The sequence below is a fragment of the Capra hircus genome, chromosome 1, assembly GCF_001704415.2.
Source record: "Capra hircus breed San Clemente chromosome 1, ASM170441v1, whole genome shotgun sequence".
NCBI lineage: Eukaryota > Metazoa > Chordata > Mammalia > Artiodactyla > Bovidae > Capra > Capra hircus.
In genome coordinates this window covers 77,046,645-77,068,097 of record NC_030808.1, presented here as the reverse complement: position 1 = coordinate 77,068,097, position 21,453 = coordinate 77,046,645, and the positions used below count along the sequence as shown (strand labels likewise).

Below are 21,453 nucleotides of genomic sequence, written 5' to 3'. Positions count from 1 at the left end.
CACAACTGAAGTGACTTAACATGCACACACATACCTTTGTGCAATTGTTTTTTCACAGATTGGAATGGACTTCTTAACAAAAAACACAGTTCATTTGAGAAAGGTTGCTGTAATCCATATAGTTAAGATTTATAGGCAGTTTCTCAAATATTAAAAAGCAAACTGCATATTCCATTTCTATTCAGAGATATAGAGAAAGTTGTTCCTTTAACAAAAAAGATAAGCTACTTGTAGATTCACTGGAAATAATTTTCTAGTATAAAATTCAAATAGAAATGGAAGACAGACCCAGGGTTTAGTGGAACAGGTTGGTTTGCACTTTGCCGTTTTCTCATTCTCTATATTGAGAGTTCAGTTCAGTGCAGTCCCTCAGTCGTGTTCGACTCTTTGCGACCCCATGAATTGCAGCACGCTAGGCCTCCCTGTCCATCACCAACTCCCGGAGTTCACTCAGAATCATGTCCATCGAGTCAGTGATGCCATCCAGCTATCTCATCCTCTGTCGTCGCCTTCTCCTCCTGCCCCCAATCCCTCCCAGCATCAGAGTCTTTTCCAATGAGTCAACTCTTCACATGAGGTGGCCAAAGTACTGGAGTTTCAGCTTTAGCATCATTCCTTCCAAAGAAATCCCAGGGCTGATCTCCTTCAGAATGGACTGGTTGGATCTCCTTGCAGTCCAAGGGACTCTCAAGAGTCTTCTCCAACACCACAGTTCAAAAGCATCAATTCTTCGGCCCTCAACCTTCTTCACAGTCCAACTCTCACATCCATACATAACCACAGAAAAACCATAGCCTTGACTAGACGGACCTTAGTCAGCAAAGTAATGTCTCTGCTTTTGAATATGCTATCTAGGTTGGTCATAACTTTTCTTCCAAGGAGAGTATATTACTTTAAATATATTTAGCTTATTTTAGAGCATGACTTCAAAAGTTACCTAAAACTAAGACCTTCAGAAAAATGCCTACCATGCTCTGCATAAGTATTTTTGATGATGATGATGATGATGATTGAATTGGTAAAATATGCCTGGTATACCGTGCTAAGCTCTGAATGAGATCTCTCTCTAAATAAGCACATGACATACTGGGGTAATTTTAAAAGCAGGCTTATAGTTCAAGCTATTTTCAGGGCAGGAATAGAGAGGCAGATGTGGAGAATAGATGTGTGGATATGCTGGGGAGTGGAGGGATGAACTGGAAGACTGGAATTGACATATACACACTGCTGCTGCTGCTGCTGCTGCTGCTAAGTCCCTTCAGTCGTATCCGACTCTCTGCAACCCCATAGACAGCAGCCCACCAGGCTTCCCTGTCCCTGGGATTCTCCAGGCAAGAATGCTGGAGTGGGTTGCCATTTCTTTCTCCACACACTACTATATGTAAAACAGATAGCAAGTGGGAAGTTGCTGTTTAGCACATGGAGCTCAGCTTGGTGCTCTGTGATGACCTACGTGAGTGAAATGAGGGGCGTGCAGGAGGCCCAGGAGGAAGGGGAGATGTATATGTATACACACACATATAGCTGATTCACTTCATTGCACGGCAGAAACTAACAGAACATTTTGCAGCAACTGTATACCAATAAATAATTTTTTTTATTTTTTTTAATAAATTTTTTTAAGTCAGTTAAAAATAAAAGATAAAAGAGGGCTACTGAGATATTGCAAAATTTCCCCAACCATGCTATAAGTAACATCACAAAGATCAAGTTAAGGGACAAAGTGCAACATGGAGTCTAAAATACCTAAGCTCCAACAGGTTCAGGCATAATCTATACTAGAAATCTGCCTTTCATGTAGCTATCACAATCACCACTAAGCACAGAGTTTCATACAGAGCTTTCCCACATATACATTTAACAAAAGACAATCAAAAACCTACCTACTGATCAAAAGGAAAAAAATATAAAAGGAAAAATAAATCCTGCCATTCAAAAATGCACGTGGTAAAAAAAATTCTACCAGCCTATGAATGACTAGTAGCACACTAGACAGAGAAAAACATTAAAATAAAAATAAAAATGTAGTCCAATAAATTGTGGTTCCTGGGATCTGATTTGATGGGTTCAGCCAACTCTTAACCACAGCCCAAGGAAAGTTAGTTGAACAACTTAATTCTTCTCTCATTCATAAAGTATGCGCCTGGCTCTGGCTCTCTCATTACAATAAAGAAGAATCATCTAAGAAAATGCTTCTTTGTCCACTGCCCATGACATAGCAAGAAGATCTCTTTTATCATAATACAACAAGGTCATACAAGCAACAACAGGAGTGTGCTATCAAGCTCCTATATGAGCACAGTCCGTCACAGTTTACAAAAGACTTTCATGTTCATCCTCTCCAAAGAGTTGCTATTTTTCTGTTACATGTGAGAATCACAAAGCTCAGACAGAATGAGTCTCCAGTTACCCATCACTCTGGACAACATCAGTCTAAGATAAGCTTCCTGATTCCAAGGTCAAAGTTATTTCTACTATACCCCCACTGACTCAGGGATTATTATCAAGCTGGGTTTTTGGAAAACCAGTGGTTGAAAAAAGAATGGATAAGTGACAGATGTTTTTAATAAGATGACATGCAAATTCCACGGACTGGAGTCACTCTGGGATGCAGGAGCCCTGAGTCACTCCCATCTAAATGCCTGGGAGTCATCCAATACGAATACTATTAAATACTGTTAGATAACCAGAGTAGATGACAATATTTTTGTAGAAGATGAGAAAAGGTGAAATATATTCTACTCTGGTAGCATGTATTCTTTTGTGTTTCCCTGACACATGCTTTCAGCCAGACTGATGTTGAAAGTGTTTTCTGGTTGGGAACTTAACCTCTGTCTACCACTGTACTTAATTTAGATCTTATTTTGATCTCCAGTGACTGCACAGAGCCTTTCAAGTAGTTTCCCAGAGAACATTCTAAGATCCTAAGATTAGCTCATTCAACTTCAGAAATGATAGAATTTGATAACCCAGTCAGTCATGACCTTGCTCCATCCTGTGTAGGCTTCTGTTCTGCTCTTCCCACTAGCTTTCCTAGTCAGTTTCTGGACATCAGATCCCCTGGTAGCCAGGTGAAGGGGCAGGGAGAAAACGCTCTGAAATTTGGCGACTGTCCTAAAGTTTCCCAAACTTTTACAGTAAAGTGCCCAGCTTACTGGCATGCGCTTCCTGGGTGATCTCTCAGCTCTAAAAGCAGCGTAAACTCTGGCTGACCATGAAGCTCCCTGCCGCTTGTAAAACAGCCTGGCCTTCGTGGCCACAAACTGAGGTCCAGGTCAGATTAGATGAGCATATTATCCTGTTTACTGCCTCAAACTGACTTGGAAGCTGAGGAAGGAAAAGGGCTGGGCAATGCGAGAGGTGCACAGAGCCAGATGTTTTCAAATCAGCTAGAGGAAACGTGCTGACAGCTCATCTGTTAGGGAAAGGAGGACTGTACTTCTTCTCCATGCAGGTTTTTGAAAACTTCTTATCCTGCAATTATTTAATCAATGGGGGATACATTTCGGATATCTAGACATTTCTATGTTCCATCATCAGATGAAGAGGAGAAAATGAGATTTGGATTCAAAATCCTCCTCATGCTAATACGAGCTCTGGGGCTTTGAATGGGTGAGTAAGTCTCTGTGACCCTCAGCTTTCTTGCCTGTGAAGTGGAGGACACTTGTCTCGCAGGAGATGCTACCGGTATTAAAATGAATTGTATATAAATTTTCTGGGAAAATTGGGAAACATATAGAGGTAGTAAAAACTGTAAAGGATTGCTACTGTCGTTTGTACTACACTTGCAAATAATTTATGATAACAATAATGTTTAACTCTATTTAAAAACTACTTTTGGCAACACTCCACCTATGTTTCCATTCATTCTGAAGTTATGCAGGTAGACATCTAATATCCTGTTCTTTCCTTGTCAATGCCTTTGTGGCCTTTGTTGTATCTACTTGAATGGCTCCCTCCATACTTCTGTCAATCTAATCTAAATTCTACTGATTTATCAAAGCTCTGATCAGATATATGCCTTGAGGATCTTAGGTTAACTAATCCAGTATCTCTGTGACTTGTCTCTTCAAGTTCCTCCCAATGCACAGTCTATTCTGTGAGTTTAGCACTCACCTGCCATGTGAGAGAGGCAAGACAGGTAACCTCTGCAAGCCTGGGGTACTCAGCTAAGGACTGCACAATCATAGAGTCCCTGCCTAACTCACAGGAGTCCTGTGAGTGAATTTGGAAGCCCTTTTGGTGAAAATCAAAGGTATTAATATACACACCTGAGACATTCTTGCTACAATTTGCTTTCAGAATTTTATGAACTGGAGCGGTTTAGTCCTGTTCTTCATTTTTCAGTGAAGATGTATTCTGCCCTGTTCTGGGTAACAGCTGGCCTCGTCAACACTACTTACCCTCTCTCAGGTCTCGGTCTATCTTGGGCAATGACTTTTTCCCCATTGACAATCCATGAACTTCTGCCGCCTCCACATTCACTCCTGAAGGGACCCTGCCCATTAAAAAAAAAAAAAAAAAAGTTGATATTTGGCAGAAATCAACACAATTCTGCAAAGCAGTTATCCTGTAATTAATAAATTTAAAATTTAAAGAAGTTGAAATAGCAATATCCTATTGAATAAAATTTTTCAAAGGCAAAGGATACCTTACCCAAGTAGTCTATAACTTCATACATTTATATCATACGTAAGTCCCCATCTTTCGAGATCAAATTAGATGTCATTGCTTCCATGAAGCTCTTCTCTATTTCCCCAAAGAATGTGCTCCACTTCACTTCTCTAAATCTTCTTTGCAACCTTTATATTCCTTGTATCCATAATGTAACTCCTTGACATTAGACTTTGAAAACCAACACAGCAGGAAAAAAAAAAAAGATCGTGTACATGTTTATAATGCTAGGATCACTGTGTGTATAATGCCCAATGTGTTCTATGCCTTGAACATAGAACAATGATCAAACTGACAAATCATGTTTGAGTGTAGTGGGTCTTGAATTTTCCAAGAAAGAAGACACAATTCTGTGTCAAACTTTATAAACACACTCATGATAGCATGTGATCAAACTGACATGATCATGAACAATGATGATCAATGAACAATGATCAAACTGACATAAATCATGTTTGAGTGTAGTGGGTCTTGAATTTTCCAAGAAAGAAGACTCAATTCTGTGTCAGACTTTGTAAACACACTCATGATAGCACGTTGCCCTTTCAATATACACAAATTGAGCAAATCCAAATATGCATATAGCATTCTTGGATATCTTGAAAAAATTTGAGGCTACCCGGGGGTTGAGCCTGGTGTGTTGTAGTTCACATGGTCGTAGAGAGTGGGACACGACTTGGCGACTGAATAACGAGGGTTGAGCTCTTGAATCTTAGAGGAAGACCATAAGATTTTGAATAAGAAGATCTGGATCTGCCAGTCAGTCCTTTGTGCTGAGACACTGAGTCGAAGTCCTTTGCCCTGTCAGGGCCTCAGTTTTTTGATTTTGATAATAGTCTGGACTTCATGATCTTGTGGATTAAGAATGTATGTGCTGACTCTGACTCTCTGTGACTCCATGGACTATAGCCCACCAGGCTCCTTTGTCCATGAAATTTTCCAGGCAAGAATATTGGAGTGGGTTGCCATTTCCTATTCTGGGGGATCTTCCTGACGTAGGGGTTGAACCTGCTTCTCTTGTGTTTCCTGCATTGGCAGGCAGATTCTTTACCATCTGAATCACCAGGGAAGTCCTAAGATAGCTGAGTGCATATCAAAGGAATGATTTCAATGAGCCCAGGCACTTCCATCTTCCCAAACAAAGGAAAATGCTAAATTAACTTGAGATGTTTTTCTTTAACAGTTGTTTTTTGATGTTCTGACAACCTGATTTTTATAACAAAACTCTACTATATATCCTGGTTCCTCACTTAGCTCTTTGGAGTAGTCCCCTCAGAGCAGTCTTAGAGTCTGTATCCTGGGCTTGCAGTCTTCAGAAAATTTGCTGAATAAAACATAACTTTCAACTTTCAGATTGCATTTTTTTTTTCAGTTGACAAAATCAAACATATAAGTCTAACATTCTATGAGTCCTCGAACTTCTTGGAATATATACATTTTTGACATCTATCATTTTTAAAAAAAGCATTTATTCATTTCTGATTGAGTTCATGACACTTAATATTTTAGCTTGCAGGAAAACTTTCTAAGTGTGATGCTTTCAAATAAATGCAGTGAGAAAATTCTGCGTTAAGAAGATAATTTTGTTGCTTTCTTTCCTATTAAAAAATCAAAAACAGCATCCAACTTTCTCTGATTTAGAGTCAGAATTTTTAGCTATCAGAGATTACCTGACTCAATCCATTCACATAAGGAAAAACAGGAGACCCATCTTTGTCTTTTGTTTATTTAGTTGCAAGTCATATCCAACTCTTTTGCAACCGGATGGACTGTAGCCCACCAGACTCCTCTGTCCATGGGATTTCTCAGGCAAGAATACTGGAGTAGGTAGCCATTCCCTTCTCCAGGGAAACTTCCCGACCCAGGGATCTAACCTGAGTCTTTTGTATTAGCAAGCAGATTATTTATCACTGAGCCACCAGAAAAGCCCAGAGACTCAGAGAGGAAGATAAATTATTTAAGGTCCCTCAGTCTTGCCTGGAAAATCCCATGGACAGAGGAGCCTGGAAGGCTGCAGTCCATGGGGTCGCTGAGGTCGGACACGACTGAGCGACTTCACTTTCACTTTTCACTTTCATGCATTGGAGAAGGAAATGGCAACCTACTCCAGTGTTCTTGCCTGGAGAATCCCAGGGACAGGGGAGCCTGGTGGGCTGCCGTCTATGGGGTCGCACAGAGTCGGACACAAATGAAGTGACTTAGCAGCAGCAGCAGAAATAAGAGGAAGAGCTGGGGCCAGAATGCAGAATTTCTAATTCCCAGTTCAAAGCTCTTTCAATTATGTCCTGTTGCCTATTCCCTAGAGCCAAAGTTCTTTATGATAAATATAATTCCAAGTGTTTCATCTCTTTAGAAATAAACATTCTATATGGAGAACTTACCTGTTCTCATCTTGTCTTCCTCCATAACGAATCCAATAATTCTGTTTTAAATTAAAAAAAAAACAAACTTGGTGGTTTTGTCACTAAAATTCCATGTACAGAGACAAGATAAAATAAAACACTCAAAAGATCTAAAATATTAGAAAACTTGCATATTATATAAAGCTATAATATACTTATTTATTTTAAAAGTTTAATGAAAGGGAAGGCTAAGGTTGATGCAATTTTGGCAAAGACAAATGGATTAAAAAAAAAATAGCATGGAATTAGCCTAGGCATCCACCTTTTTGGCAAAGAAAGTTATTTAGAATTTGGTGGCAGGCAGACATTTATAAAATCATTAAGTATAACTCCTATCCCTTTTATAAATAAAAGAAACAAAAAAATTTAGTTTGGTTAATCATCTGTATAGGATTATAAAGTAGGTGATATTTTTCCTAGGGTCATTTAGGATAACATAACTTTCACAAATAGCAAGTAAGACTGGAGATAAACATATTAGAAATGTACATTAAAATCATCTTAATTCTGAAAATGTGCCAATAAAAATATAAACAAAAAGAGATGAAAAAATGTATCAGATATAGGGTATATTATAAATAGTGCTTTTTAAATAGTAAGTATTAACATGTAAGTATATAAATTACTTGTATAATAACCAACAGATAACAGAACAAAATACATGTTCAGGTAATTCAAATAAGAAGGAAAATAATCAATAATTATTTGTGAAAATTGATTTTTGCTGGTCATCAAAGGAACATAAATTAAAACCATAGTGATGCACTATTTTGTACACAATATATTAGGAATATGAACGATTTTAAGATGTTATTTCTCATTGCTGAGATGGTCAGGGTAAACTATACCATACACTTTATGTATTGTTAAGAATAATAAAGGTAGCAGAAAACTCTCTTAGAAAAACAATCTCAAAACTTTAAACCTTCTCATATCTTTTGTTGACAGAGTTATCCCACTTCTGGGAATTTATTCTATGGATATATAGTTCAATAGAACAAAAATAATTAATGCACTAATTTTGACAGGAAAAAAGGCAAACCAACTGTTTAGCAAAAGGAAAATAATTAATTTCTTTATTTTACATCAATTGTTGTCATTTAGTTGCTAAGTTGTATCTGACTGTTTGCAACTTCATGGACTGTAGCCCGTCAAGCTCCTCTGTCCATGGAATTTCCAAGCAAGAATGTTGGAGTGGGCTGCCATTCCCTTCTCCAGGGATGATCTTCCTGACCCAGGGATCAAACTTGTGTCTCCTGCCTTAGGCAGATTCTTTACCACAGAACCACTGGGGAAGTGCAACACCAACAATAGGTGTAACTAAAAATAATTTTGAAGGTATAATGATATAGAAATTGCTTATGCTATCTTAAAGATCAGAACAGAAATCTGTCTATACTATGGCATTAGTTCTACAAAAGGAATATATTCCTTTGACTAATATTTAAAATGCAACATGGACAAGTGGAGAAAGACCAGCATGATGGGTAGTACAATTGTGTTTGATTTTGTTTTTTCAGCCTTTTTACTTTTTAAAATGTTTAAAAGAAAATACAAAATGTACAGAAGTTAGGAAATAAAACAATCCTGAGGCAAACACATCATGTATAAAACACTTCTTTCCCATGCAAATATATTTGCTTTGACTTTAGTGCTCAGTGACATGGAAATCTATTAAAGTTTGTTAAAAGTTCATCATATATACAGAGTAAACACCCTCCGCTCCCGGTTTTTTTTTTTTTTTTAACACAAAGTTGGGGGTTAGAATCATCAACAAATGCGTCTGGGGAGTAAAATTATAAGTAAGAAGTACTCTGAATAGTTCTTTTAAATAACTGTTCCTCTCTCCTCTTTGCTCTTACTGGTTCAGTGTAAGAAAATCCCAGACCCTCTGCAGCTGATTTTATTAGTTCTGATTCCAGTTTATGTCGCTTCACAAACATCGCCAAATCCTATAGAAAAAAGGAAAGAAAACGTATATTCAAATAACAATTAAAGGTTAAATGTATGTTTAAATAACACTTTAGGTATGATTAATGTTCAAAGCAGAGACATTACTTTGCCAACAAAGGTCCCTCTAGTCAAGTCTTTCGTTTTTCCAGTAGTCATGTATGGATGTGAGAGTTGGACTATAAAGAAAGCTGAGCTCTGAAGAATTGATGCCTTTGAACTGTGGTGTTGGAGAAGACTCTTGAGAGTCCCTTGGACTGCAAGGAGATCCAACCAGTTCATCCTAAAGAAAATCAGTCCTGAATGTTCATTGGACGGACTGATGTTGAAGCTGAAACTCATTTGAAAAGACCCTGATGCTGGGAAAGATTGAAGGTGAGAGGAGAAGGGGATGACAGAGGATGAGATGGTTGCATGGCATCACCGACTCAATGGACATGAGTCTGAGTAAACTCTGGAAGTTGGTGATGGACAGGGAGGCCTGGCAGTCCACGGGGTCGCAAAGAGTCAGATACGACTGAGCGACTGAACTGAATGTGCAAGTGGAAATATTTTTCTTTAGACAGTAAGAAATGAGCTAAAAAATATCCACAGCTTCAAAAAGTTATCTCTCTTTCCAAAGATTTGACAAGCTAGCATGTGTGTGAAATACAGGCTTTTATGACTAATATTTATAGTTAGAAAGAATTGAATCGTAGAACCTTTACTCCGTCGTTAGCTATCTTTAAAAAAAATGCTATATTTTTGCCAGCTCTCTCCAGAGCACCCAGCAGGATAAAGAGTTTCTTCTCAGACATGGGTCTCACCTCTCTGGCCTCGATAGATGCTGGGTCAGTGCTGCCGTCCAGTAGACCCTCATAGTAATCCACATTGTCGAGGACATCCTCGTCATCCGGATGCAGCAGAAGATAGGCCTTGGCACACTCCAAGGCTTTTACATATTCGCCTACTGAAAAACCCAGGAGTCGGGGCATTAGAGTCAGTCTAGACTTTTATACAAAATTTTTAAGAGATATGTCAACATGTCTATGAAAGTCAGCATTAAGTGATCAAAACAGGGAAGGTTCTACCTACTGTACAGCCCAGGGAATTCTACCCAACACTCTGTAATAATCTATACGGGAAAACACTCTGAAAAAGAACAGATATATGTATACGCATAATTGAAACACTTTGCTGTACACCTGAAACTAACACAACATTGTAATCAACTGTACTCCAAGATAAAATAAAACTTAAAAGAGGGAAGATACTGTGAAGTTGCGAAAACAGTTGCAGATAAGAGGAAGGCTGTGATTTCAGATATTCAAAAGTACTAATTTTGGTCTGCTACGCTGCTTGACGTCTTCAACAAATTATCAAAAGCCTACACCCAAAAATGTTTGTTGGCAATTTATATTATTTAATCTTGAGCAGAAATTTTGGAGTTAATTCTGATTTCTGTACTGAATTTGAAAACATGATATCTAAGACCAACTTCAGCAATCCAAAATCTAGTAATTGCTTTTAAACATAAGGTACTCACTCTCTCTCTATTTCTCAATAGGATAAATGGAAATTAAAACTTTATGGAGATATCAGTTTTCACCTAATATAAGATTTGGGAATATCTAAAAATTTGATAATATATTTTGTTGCTGAGCAATGAAAAAGATAGTCCATGTGGAGGAAAAATTGGCAACATCTGTCAAAGTTACGAACAAATAAACAGTTTGATGCAGCAACTGTACTTTGGGGAATGTATTCTATACATGTTCATGTGCAAATGTAAGTGACTTGCCTATAATATTTATTTGATCACTGATTGTAAGAGTAAAATATTACAAACAAAATAATGCTCATCAGTAAGGAGACATGAAATAAATTACACTACAATGATAACCAGATATAAACACAAAAAATTAATAATGAAGTTCTTTACGTATTGAAACAACTAGATTGAACCAAATAAAACTGCCAAAACTTGATCATTTTTAATCAAGCAAAAGGGAAATTCATAAGTCCAGTTTAACAAAAAATATCTGATACGTATTGTTAAGTGAAGAAAACAACGTAGTTGTTGAGTTGTTGTGAAGTCACTCAGTCGTGTCTGACTCTTTGTGATCCCATGGACTGTAGCCCACCAGGCTCCTCCATCCATGGAGTTTTCTAGGCAAGAGTACTGGAGTGGGTTGCCATTTCCTTCTCCAGGGGATCTTCCCAACCCAGGGATCGAACCCGGGTCTCCGGCATTGCGGGCTGACGCTTTATCGTCTGAGCCACCAGGGAATGTAAGGGCAGGTATAAATAATGCATTATCTACTATTTATAAGAGGAAAACATAAGTCAGAGACTGTGCTTGTGTGTATGTGTGTGTGTGATGTTTCTGTATAAAATTTTGGAAGAGTAAATAAGAAACTGTGGATTGTAGGACCTGAAATTAGGTTGTGGGGAAAAGAAATAGAGAAGCTTTTAAATATTTAGTCTTTAAAGCCTGTGAGTATATTATTTTTAAAATTAAATTTAAAAATCACATGAAATAGCAACGTAGTAGAACGTGCAGGGCATTGTCCCATTTGTGCACCTGTCGTTCCACCTTCTGCTCTTGTTCTGAGCTGCAGTGACATGAGGTGACAGAGAAAATGCATCCACTCCTATCTCTTGACTGCAACTGAGGAAGGCAGAGGACCAACTCACAATTCGATGTCTGTTATGGTAAGCGACACCCCTCCCTTAGAGGTCTTCACAGATAGTCCATGCTTTACCTCGATAGTAGGCAAACTGTAGGTAGTCATAGTGCAGGGGAAGAAAGTTCTCGATTGGCGAGAGGCGGCCGGGGCGAGTGGCAAGCTCTCTCACACATTCATGCTGACAAACCAGCACCTGCAGGCAGTGATCTGGAAAACAAGAGCCGGGATGTGGGTCCCCCTCCACTGCTCAATAACCAGGCTTCACAGCGAGTGCCGTGGCCACACTTGGCGCTCTAACCACACACTCTGAGAGCAATATCATCATTACTATCATTATTCTCACTTATGACCAGAGGTTGTTTTCACAGCGAAAAGGAAGTAAGTGACTTGCCAAAGCTTCCTAACCAGTGATCACTAGACTAATTACTGCTGCTGCTGCTAAGTCGATTCAGTCGTGTCCGACTCTGTGCGACCCCAGAGACAGCAGCCCACCAGGCTCCCCCGTCCCTGGGATTCTCCAGGCAAGAACACTGGAGTGGGTTGCCATTTCCTTCTCCAATGCATGAAAGTGAAAAGTGAAAGTGAAGTCGCTCAGTCGTGTCCGACTCTTAGCGACCCCATGGACTACAGCCTACCAGGCTCCTCCGTCCATGGGGTTTTCCAGGCAAGAGTATTGGAGTGGATTGCCATTGCCTTCTCCGAGTCTAATTACTAGCGGACTCCAAATCTTCTGGTTCCCAATCTTACCTCCATACATCACTCTTTCTTTCTGTGATCCTTTTCATGGCTCCTGAAACTGACACAGGTTATCTCATCCCACCCACACCCAGCTGAGTAGTGACTTCCTTATTTAACAACTTCAGGTCTCTCTTTTTAGATTTAGATGGTCTGAGGTGTCCTCGAGTCATGATGGGAAGTTCAGACCCCAGTTACTTTAAGGACCAGACGAGAGAAAAGAACTACTCTGTACGTGGTGAGATAATACAGAAAAGTGAAACCACAGTGCTCCTTTTCTTGGTTAGTATTTTCAAGCAACCTTTACTAAAAGAGAAATAGAAACAACACTCCTTTACATCTATTGAGCAGGAACCTATTCTTAGTTCAGTTCAGTTCAGTTGCTTAGTTGTGTCCGACTCTTTGCGACCCCATGAATCGCAGCACGCCAGGCCTCCCTGTCCATCACCAACTCCTGGAATTTACCCAAACCTCATGTCCATCGAGTTGGTGATGCCATCCAACCATCTCATCCTCTGTCATCCCCTTCTCCTCCTGCCCTCAATCTTTCCCAGCATTAGGTTCTTTTCCAATGAGTCAGCTCTTCACATCAGGTGGCCAAAGTATTGGAGTTTCAGCTTCAGCATCAGTCCTTCCAATGAACACCCAGCACTGATCTCCTTTAGGATGGACTAGATGGCTCTCCTTGCAGTTCAAGGTACTCTCAAGAGTCTTCTCCAACATCACAGTTCAAAAGCATCAATTCTTCTGTGCTCAGCTTTCTTCACAGTCCAACTCTCACATCCATACATGACCACTGGAAAAACCATAGCCTTGACTAGACAGACCTTTGTTGGCAAAGTAATGTCTCTGCTTTTGAATATGCTGTCTAGGTGGTCAAAACTCCTTCCAAGGAGTAAGTATCTTTTAATTTCATGGCTGCAGTCACCATCTGCAGTAATTTTGGAGCCCAGAAAAATAGTCAGCCACTGTTTCCTCATCTATTTCCCATGAAGTGATGGGACCAGATTCCATGATCTTAGTTTTCTGAATGTTGAGCTTTGAGCCAACTTTTTCACTCTTCTCTTTCACTTTCATCAGGAGGCTCTTTAGTTCTTCTTCACTTTCTGCCATAAGGGGGGTGTCATCTGTATATCTTAGGTTATTGAAATTTCTCCCAGCAATCTTGATTCCAGCTTGTGCTTCCTCCAGGCCAGTGTTTCTCATGATGTACTCTGCGTATAAGTATATTAAGCAGGGTGACAATATACAGCCTTGACGTATTCTTTTCCCTACTTGGAACCAGTCTGTTGTTCCATGTCCAGTTCTAACAGTTGCTTCCTGACCTGCATACATATGTCTCAGGAGGCAGGTCAGGCGGTCTGGTATTCCCATCTCTTGAAGAATTTTCCACAGTTTATTGTGATCCACACAGTCAAAGGCTTTGGCAAGTCAAAAAAGCAGAAATTGATGCTTTTCTGGAACGCTCTTGCTTTTTTGATGATCCAGTGGATGTTGACAATTCAATCTCTGGTTCCTCTACCTTTTCTAAAACCAGCTTGAACATCTGGATGTTCACGGTTCATGTATTGCTAAAGCCTGGCTTGGCGAAATTTAAGCATTACTTTACTAGCATGTGAGATGAGTACAATTGTGTGGTAGTTTGAGCATTCTTTGGCATTTTCTTTCTTTAGGATTGGGATGAAAACTGACTTTTCCAGTCTTATGGCCACTGCTGAGTTTTCCATATTTGCTAATACTGTTGGTGTTTTAGTAACTTGGGTCTGACTCTATGCGACCTCATAGACTGTAGCCCTCCAGTCTCCTCTGCCCATGGGATTTCCCAGGCAAGAATACTGAAGCGGGTTGCCATTTCTTTCTCCAAGGGATTGTTTCAATCCAAGATTGAACCCTCGTCTCCTGCTTGGCAGATGGGTTCTTTACTTCTGAGCCATCTGGAAAGCCCCTTAATACTATAGAAACTGGTAAAATAGGAGAAGGAGGAAAAGTAAAGAATTTGAAGGAGCACTTTGTCTCTTTCTCTTTGTTTCCCTTTCTTTGTCCCCGTTCTTGTCACTTGCAAATGGGTGGGGATCCTGAAGTGTAGCAGTTTTCATGCTCATTTTATTAACAGCTCTGGATTCTAGCTCATCCAAGCAGAAGCTAAGGAAACACAAGAGGCTGATGTCCCAGAAAGAAAACCCTTCTTATACTTCGCCCTGACTATTTTTACAATAAAGAAGGAGGCAGTCTTTTCCATTAAGAAAACAGTCCATTCATGCTTGTGCAGAGTGAGTTCTCTTGAGAATAATGATAAAACTTCCCTACTTTATTACTATATATTCTAATTCACAACTGCCTCCTTTCAAAATGCTCTCTATTAGGCAGAGTTTGGCTTATATCTGGATGACCTTGAAGACGGAACCCAAAACAAAACAGAAAGGAAATACATGTTTTCTGGTGTGTAGGACAATGTGCCAGTTCTCTAAAACCTGGCTAATCAATCCAATATAGGACAGATAATAGCATTACTATTATCCTTTGGTTCTTAATTCCACTTGGAGGGTGTGAGGAGAAGAATGGGTTTTGTTTATTTGATTAGTATGTTAGAAATAGGGCTTATAGCTAGATATTTTATTTCTTAAAAAAATAACAAACAACTCTCAAATGTTTCTCCTAGTTTTGCTGGCCATTTGCTTTCCTCTTTACCTTGTAATACACACTACTAATTTCAAATGACAAGCAAAAGGAAAAGGTGGGAAATACACACAACACAATCTGAATGAAAGTATTTTTCAAAGCAAGGTATAAAAAGCAGAAAAATAAGAGTGGTAAAATTATATCCTTTAGGGCTTTCAGTGAACATGGCTAGCAATAAATAACTTCATTCAGAAGTCATTTGTAGTTTTCTCCAATTTGCAACATTCTTCTAAATCTAATATTAAAAAATTCTGGCTTTCTAAATACATTCTGCAGTTTAAAAGCCAATTTTACTCTAATTGAAAATATTTTTAAATCTGATAGGAATTTACATAGAGTAATGATATTCTTTTTATTAGTTAGATTCTTTGCCTCTGTTCTATATCAAATTTTATTGTGCAATTAATATATTTTAATATGTTTGAGACTCAAGATACTTGTATGGAAATACTTTTAAAGATTTATATCTCATAATAAAGTGGATATGCTTCAAATTCCCAAGAAGACAACATATTTCTGTAACATATAATATTTGATTGAACTTGAGGGACCATGATTTTTTTTATTGCTGTTCTTTATTGGAAGTGGGGTGATGATGGTGGTAGCTGTGTAAAGTATTAATAGCCTGAGTTTGCAGACTTCTATTCTTTTCCAGCAACCAACAGCTGTGGTGACCTCAGAAAATGACAAAATGTTAATCAGTAAGAATTTGTCAGTCAATTCACTTAAACCAGATATAGGACAGTGCAAGAACTGTTCATTGGCCATTGCTAGAAGCAAGTGTAGAGACGAATGTGGGCATGAAAGCAGGATACCTATCCTTAGAAAAACAGAAGATAGTAAACTTTAATAAAGGAAAACAGTGAACTAAATAACAAACTTTAATAAAGGAGTCAGTGAAATAAAATCGACTGTAGTGGGTGAATTTAACTCAGATGACCATTATATCTACTACTGGGGGCAAGACTCCCTTAGAAGAAATGGTGTAGCCCTCATAGTCAACAAAAGAGTCTGAAATGCAGTTCTTGGATGCAGTCACAAAAATAACAGAATGATCTCTGTTCATTTCCAAGGCAAACCATTCAATATCATAGTAATCCAAGTCTATACCCCAACCAGTAATGCTGAAGAAGCTGAAATTGAATGGTTCTATGAAGACCTTCTAGAACTAATAACCAAAAAAGATGTCTTTTTCATTAGAGGGGACTAGAATGCAAAAGTAGGAAGTCAACAGATATCTGGAGTAACAGGTAAATTTGGCCTTGGAGTACAAAATGAAGCAGGTCAAGGCTAACAGAGTTTTGCCAAGAGAATGCATGGGTCATAGCAAACACCCTCTTCCAACAACACAAGAGAAGACTCTACACATGGACATCACCAGATGGTCAATACTAAAATCAGATTGATCATATTCTTTGCAGCAAAAGATGGAAAAACTCTATACAGTCAGCACAAACAAGACCTGGAGCTGACTGTGGCTCAGATCATGAACTCCTTATTGTAAAATTCAGACTTAAATTGAAGAAAGCAGGGAAAGTCACTAGACCATTCAAGTATGACCTAAATCAAATCCCTTATGGAGTGGAAGTGACAAACAGATTCAAGAGTTTATATCTGATAGACAGAGTGCCTGAAGAACTATGGACAGAGGTCAGGACAAGGTCCAGGAGGCAGTGATCAAGACCATCCCCAAGAAAAGGAGGTGCAAAGAGGCAAAATGGTTGTCTGAGAAGGCCTTACAAATGCTTGAGAAAAGAAGAGAAGCTAAAGGGAAAGGAGAAAAGGAAATATATACCCATTTGAATGAAGAGTTCCAAAGAATAGCAAGGAGAGATAAGCAAGCCTTCCTCAGCGATCAATGCAAAGAAATAGAGGAAAACAATAGAATGGGAAAGACTAGAGATCTCTTCAGGAAAATTAGAGATACCAACGGAATATTTCATGCAAAGAAGGGCACAATAACAGACCTAACAGAAGCAGAAGACAATAAGAAGAGGTGGCAAGAATACACAGAAGAACTATACAAAAAGATCTTCAGAACCCAGATATACACGATAGTGTGATCATTCATCGAGAGCCAGACATCCGGGAATGCAAAGTCAAGTGGGCCTTAGGAAGCATCACTATGAACAAAGCGAGTAGAGATGATGGAATTCCAGTTGAGCTATTTCAAATCCTAGAAGATGATGCTGTTAAACTGCTGCAATTCAATATGCCAGCAAATTTGGAAAATTCAGCAGTGGCCATAGGACTGGAAAAGGTCAGTTTTAATTTCAATCCCAAAGAAAGGCAATGCCAAAGAATGTTCAAACTACCGCACAATTACACTCACCTCACACACCAGCAAAGTAATGCTCAAAATTCTCCAAGCCAAGCTTCAACAGTACGTGAACTGTGGACTTCCAGATGTTCAAGCTGGATTTAGAAAAGGCAGAGGAACCGGAGATCAAATTGCCAACATCCGTTGGATCATGGAAAAAGCAAGAGAGTTTCAGAAAAAATATCTACTTCTGCTTTATTGAAAATTCCAAAGCCTTTGACTGTGTGGATCACAAGAAACTGTGGAAAATTCTTCAAGAGATGGGAATACCAGACCGCCTGACCTGCCTCTTGAGAAATCTGTATGCAGATCAGGAAGAAACAGTTAGAACTGGACATGGAACAACAGACTGGTTCCAAATCAGGAAAGGAGTACATCAAGGCTGTATATTGTCATCCTGCTTATTTAATTTATATGCAGAGTACATCATGTGAAATGCCGGGCTGGATGAAGCACAAGCTGGAATCAAGATTGCTGGGAGAAATATCAATAACCTCAGATATGCAGATGACACCACCCTTATGGCAGAAAGTGAAGAACTAAAGAGCCTCTTGACAAAAGTGAAAGAAGAGAGTGAAAAAGCTGGCTTAAAACCCAACATTCAGAAAACTTAGATCATGGCATCTGGTCTCATCACTTCATGACAAATAGATATGGAAACAATGTAAGACCTTATTTTGAGGGGCTCCAAAAATCACTGTAGATGGTGACTGCAGCCATGAAATTAAAATACCCTTTCTCCTTAGAAGAAAAGCTATGACCAACCCAGACAGCATATTAAAAAGCAGAGACTTTGCCAACAAAGTTCCATCTAGTGAAAGCTATGTTTTTTCCAGTAGTCATGTAAGGATGTGAAAATTGGAGTATAAAGAAAGCTGAGCCCAGAAAAATTGATGCTTTTGAACTTTGGTGTTGGAGACGATTCTTGAGAGTTCCATGGACTGCAAGGAGATCCAACCAGTCTATCCCAGAGGAAATCAGTCCTGAATATTCATTGGAAGGACTGATACTGAAGCTGAAACTCCAAAACTTTGGCCACCTGATGTGAAGAACTGACTCATTTGAAAAGACCCTGATGCTGGGAAAGATTGAAGGTGGGAGGAGAAGGGGATGACAGAGGATGAGATGGTTGGATGGCATCACCAACTCAATGGACTTGAGTTTGAGTAAGCTCCAGGAGTTGCTGATGGACAGGGAAGTCTGGCATGCTGCAGTCCATGGGGTCATAAAGATTCAGTCATGACTGAGCAAGCAAACTGAACTGAATAAAGGAAAAACCTGCCCATTCTCAAATAAAAAAAATTAAGTTAAAAGAATATTCAACACTTGAAATATGAAGCACACAAACTGACACTCAAGTGAGCAGTACTTTCAAAAATGCAGGTAAATGGCTCTGGCAGAGCGCAGGAAAATAAAACATATTGAGGAAAATTCCCCAACAATTCTGCATTGATTTTAAATAAATTGAGTTGATTTTGGGTAACAGAATGTGTATGTAAGAAATCACTTTGCAAATGATATATTTACAACTAGATGAATATATAAAGATGTGATACATATATCACATGTATGTCATATATATATATATCTCCTGTGCAATATTTCTCAGCCCTCAATCATAGAAAGAATGAAATTTTGCTAATAGCAACACCTGGATGGACCTAGAAAGTATTATTCTCCTAAGTTAGACACAGAAAGACCAATATTGTATGGTTTCACTTATATGTGCAATCCAAAAAGAAAATAAATATACAAATATAACAAAATAGAAACAGAGTTATAGAAAACAAAGAGGCCAGTGGGTCAGGGGTGGAAGGCAGATAGGTGAGGGAGGTTAAGATATACAAACTTACAGTTGCAAAATAAATGAGTCATGGGTCAGAAATGTACAGCATGGGGAATATGGCCAACAAATATGTAATATCTTTGTAGGTCCCTTCATGTATCACAACTTTGTCATGGCCAAGGGACTTGTGTAACTCAATGAAGCTATGAGCCATGTCGTGCAGGACAACCCAAGACAGATGACTCATAGTGAAGAGTTTCGACAAAATATGGTCCACTGGAGAAGGAAACAGCAACCCATTCCAGTATTTTTGCCTGAAGAACCCCATGGACAGTATGAAAAGCCAAAAAGATATGACACAGATTAAGAAGAAGTGGCAAGAATACACAGAAGAACTATATAAGAAAGGTCTTAATGACCTGGATAACCAGGATGGTGTGGTCACTCACCTAGACCCAGACATCCTGGAATGTGAAGCCAAATGGACCTTAGAAAGCATTACTACAAACAAAGCTAGTGGAGGTGATGGAATTCCAGCTGAGCTATTTCAAATCCTAAAAGATGATGCTGTTAAAATGATGCCTAAAATATGTCAGCAAATTTGGACGACTCGGCACTGGCCACAAGACTGAAAAGGGTCAGTTTTCATTCCAATCCCAAAGAAAAGCAATGCCAAAGAATGTTGAAACTGCCATACAGTTGTGCTTATTTCATGTGCTAGCAAGTTCATGCTCAAAATACTTCAAGCTAGGCTTCAGCAATATGTGAACCAAGAACTTCCAGATATGCAAGCTGAATTTTGAAGAAGCAAAGGAACCAAAGATCAAATTGCCAACATTCATTGGATCACAGAAAATGGAATTTCCAAAAAAATATCTACTTCTGCGTCATGACTATGCTAAAGTCTTTGACTGTGTGGATCACAACAAATTGTGGAAAATTCTTAAAGAGGTGGCAGTACCAGACTGTCTTAGCTGCCTCCTAAAAAAACTGTATGCAGGTCAAGAAGCAACACTAGAATTGGACACAGAACAATGGACTGGTTCAGACTTGGGAAGGGAATATAACAAGGTTATATACTCTCATTCTATTTATTTAACTTCTGTGCAGAATGTATCATGTGAAATGCTGGGCTGGAATCAAGATTGCCCAGGGGAGAAACAGCAACAATCTCAGATATGAAGAAAATAACAGCAAAAGTTAAGAGGAACTAAAGAGCTTCTTGATGAAGGTGAAAGAAGAAAGCGGAAAAGCTGACTTGAAACCCAACATTAAAAAACCTAAAATCATGGCATCCAGTCCCATCGTTTTTATTGTTGTTCAGTCACTAAGTCATGTCCGACTCTTTGCAACCCCATGGACTACAGCACATCAAGCTTTCCTGTCCTCCACCATCTCCCAGAGTTTGTTCAAACTCATGTCCATTGAGTCAGTGATTCTATCTAAACATCTCATCCTCTGCCATCCCCTTCTCCTCCTGCCTTCAATCTTTCCCAGCATCAGAGTCTTTTCCAATGAGTCAGCTCTTCACATTAGGAGGCCAAAGTACTGGAGTTTCAGCTTCAACATCAGTCTTTCCAATGAATATTCAGGGTTGATTTATTTTAAGATTTACTGGTTTGATTCCTCTAGTAGTGCAAGGGACTCTCAAAGGTCTTCTCCAGCATCACAATTCAAAAGCATTAGTTATTCAGAGCTCAGCCTTCTTTATGGTCCAACTCTCACATCTGTATATAACTATTGGAAAAGCCATAGGTTTGACTACAGGGGCCTTTGTTGGCAAAGTGATGTCACTGCTTTTTAATAGGCTATCTAGGTTTGTCCTTCCAAAGAACAAGTGTGTTTTAATTCCATGACCACAGTCAATGTCAGCAGTGATTTTGGAACCTGAGAGGGGGATGAAAAAAATGTCACGGCTTCCACTTTTTCCCCTTCTATTTGCCATTAAGTGTTGGGAACAGATACCATGATCTTAGTTTTTGGATGTTGAATTTTAAGCCAGATTTTTCACTCTCCTCTTTCATCTTCATCAAAAGGCTCTTAATTCCTCTTTACTATCTGCCATTAGAAAGGTATCATCTGCATATCTGAGGTTGTTGACATTTCTCCTAGCAATCTTGATACCAGCCTATATCAAATAGATGTTGTATCAAATAGCCTATACGGCAAATAGAAAAGGAAAAACGTGGAAACAGTGACAGATCTTATTTTCTTGGGCTCTAAAATCATAGCAGACCA

The 21,453-nt window shown here is 39.0% G+C and overlaps 1 protein-coding gene across 3 annotated transcripts in view; it reads right to left on the bottom strand.

Moving 5' to 3' along the window:
* The window catches only part of P3H2 (prolyl 3-hydroxylase 2), a 178,843-nt gene that overhangs the window by 21,504 nt on the left and 135,886 nt on the right, over positions 1-21,453 (bottom strand). For all 3 annotated transcript variants that reach the window (XM_018046610.1, XM_018046612.1, XM_005675124.3), the window contains exons 4-8: positions 11,771-11,902; positions 9,833-9,975; positions 8,939-9,028; positions 7,056-7,096; positions 4,404-4,498 (exon numbers count right to left, since the gene is read on the bottom strand). In XM_018046610.1, coding sequence (XP_017902099.1) covers positions 4,404-4,498; positions 7,056-7,096; positions 8,939-9,028; positions 9,833-9,975; positions 11,771-11,902 — 501 coding nt within the window. The remainder of the gene's footprint in view (positions 1-4,403; positions 4,499-7,055; positions 7,097-8,938; positions 9,029-9,832; positions 9,976-11,770; positions 11,903-21,453) is intronic.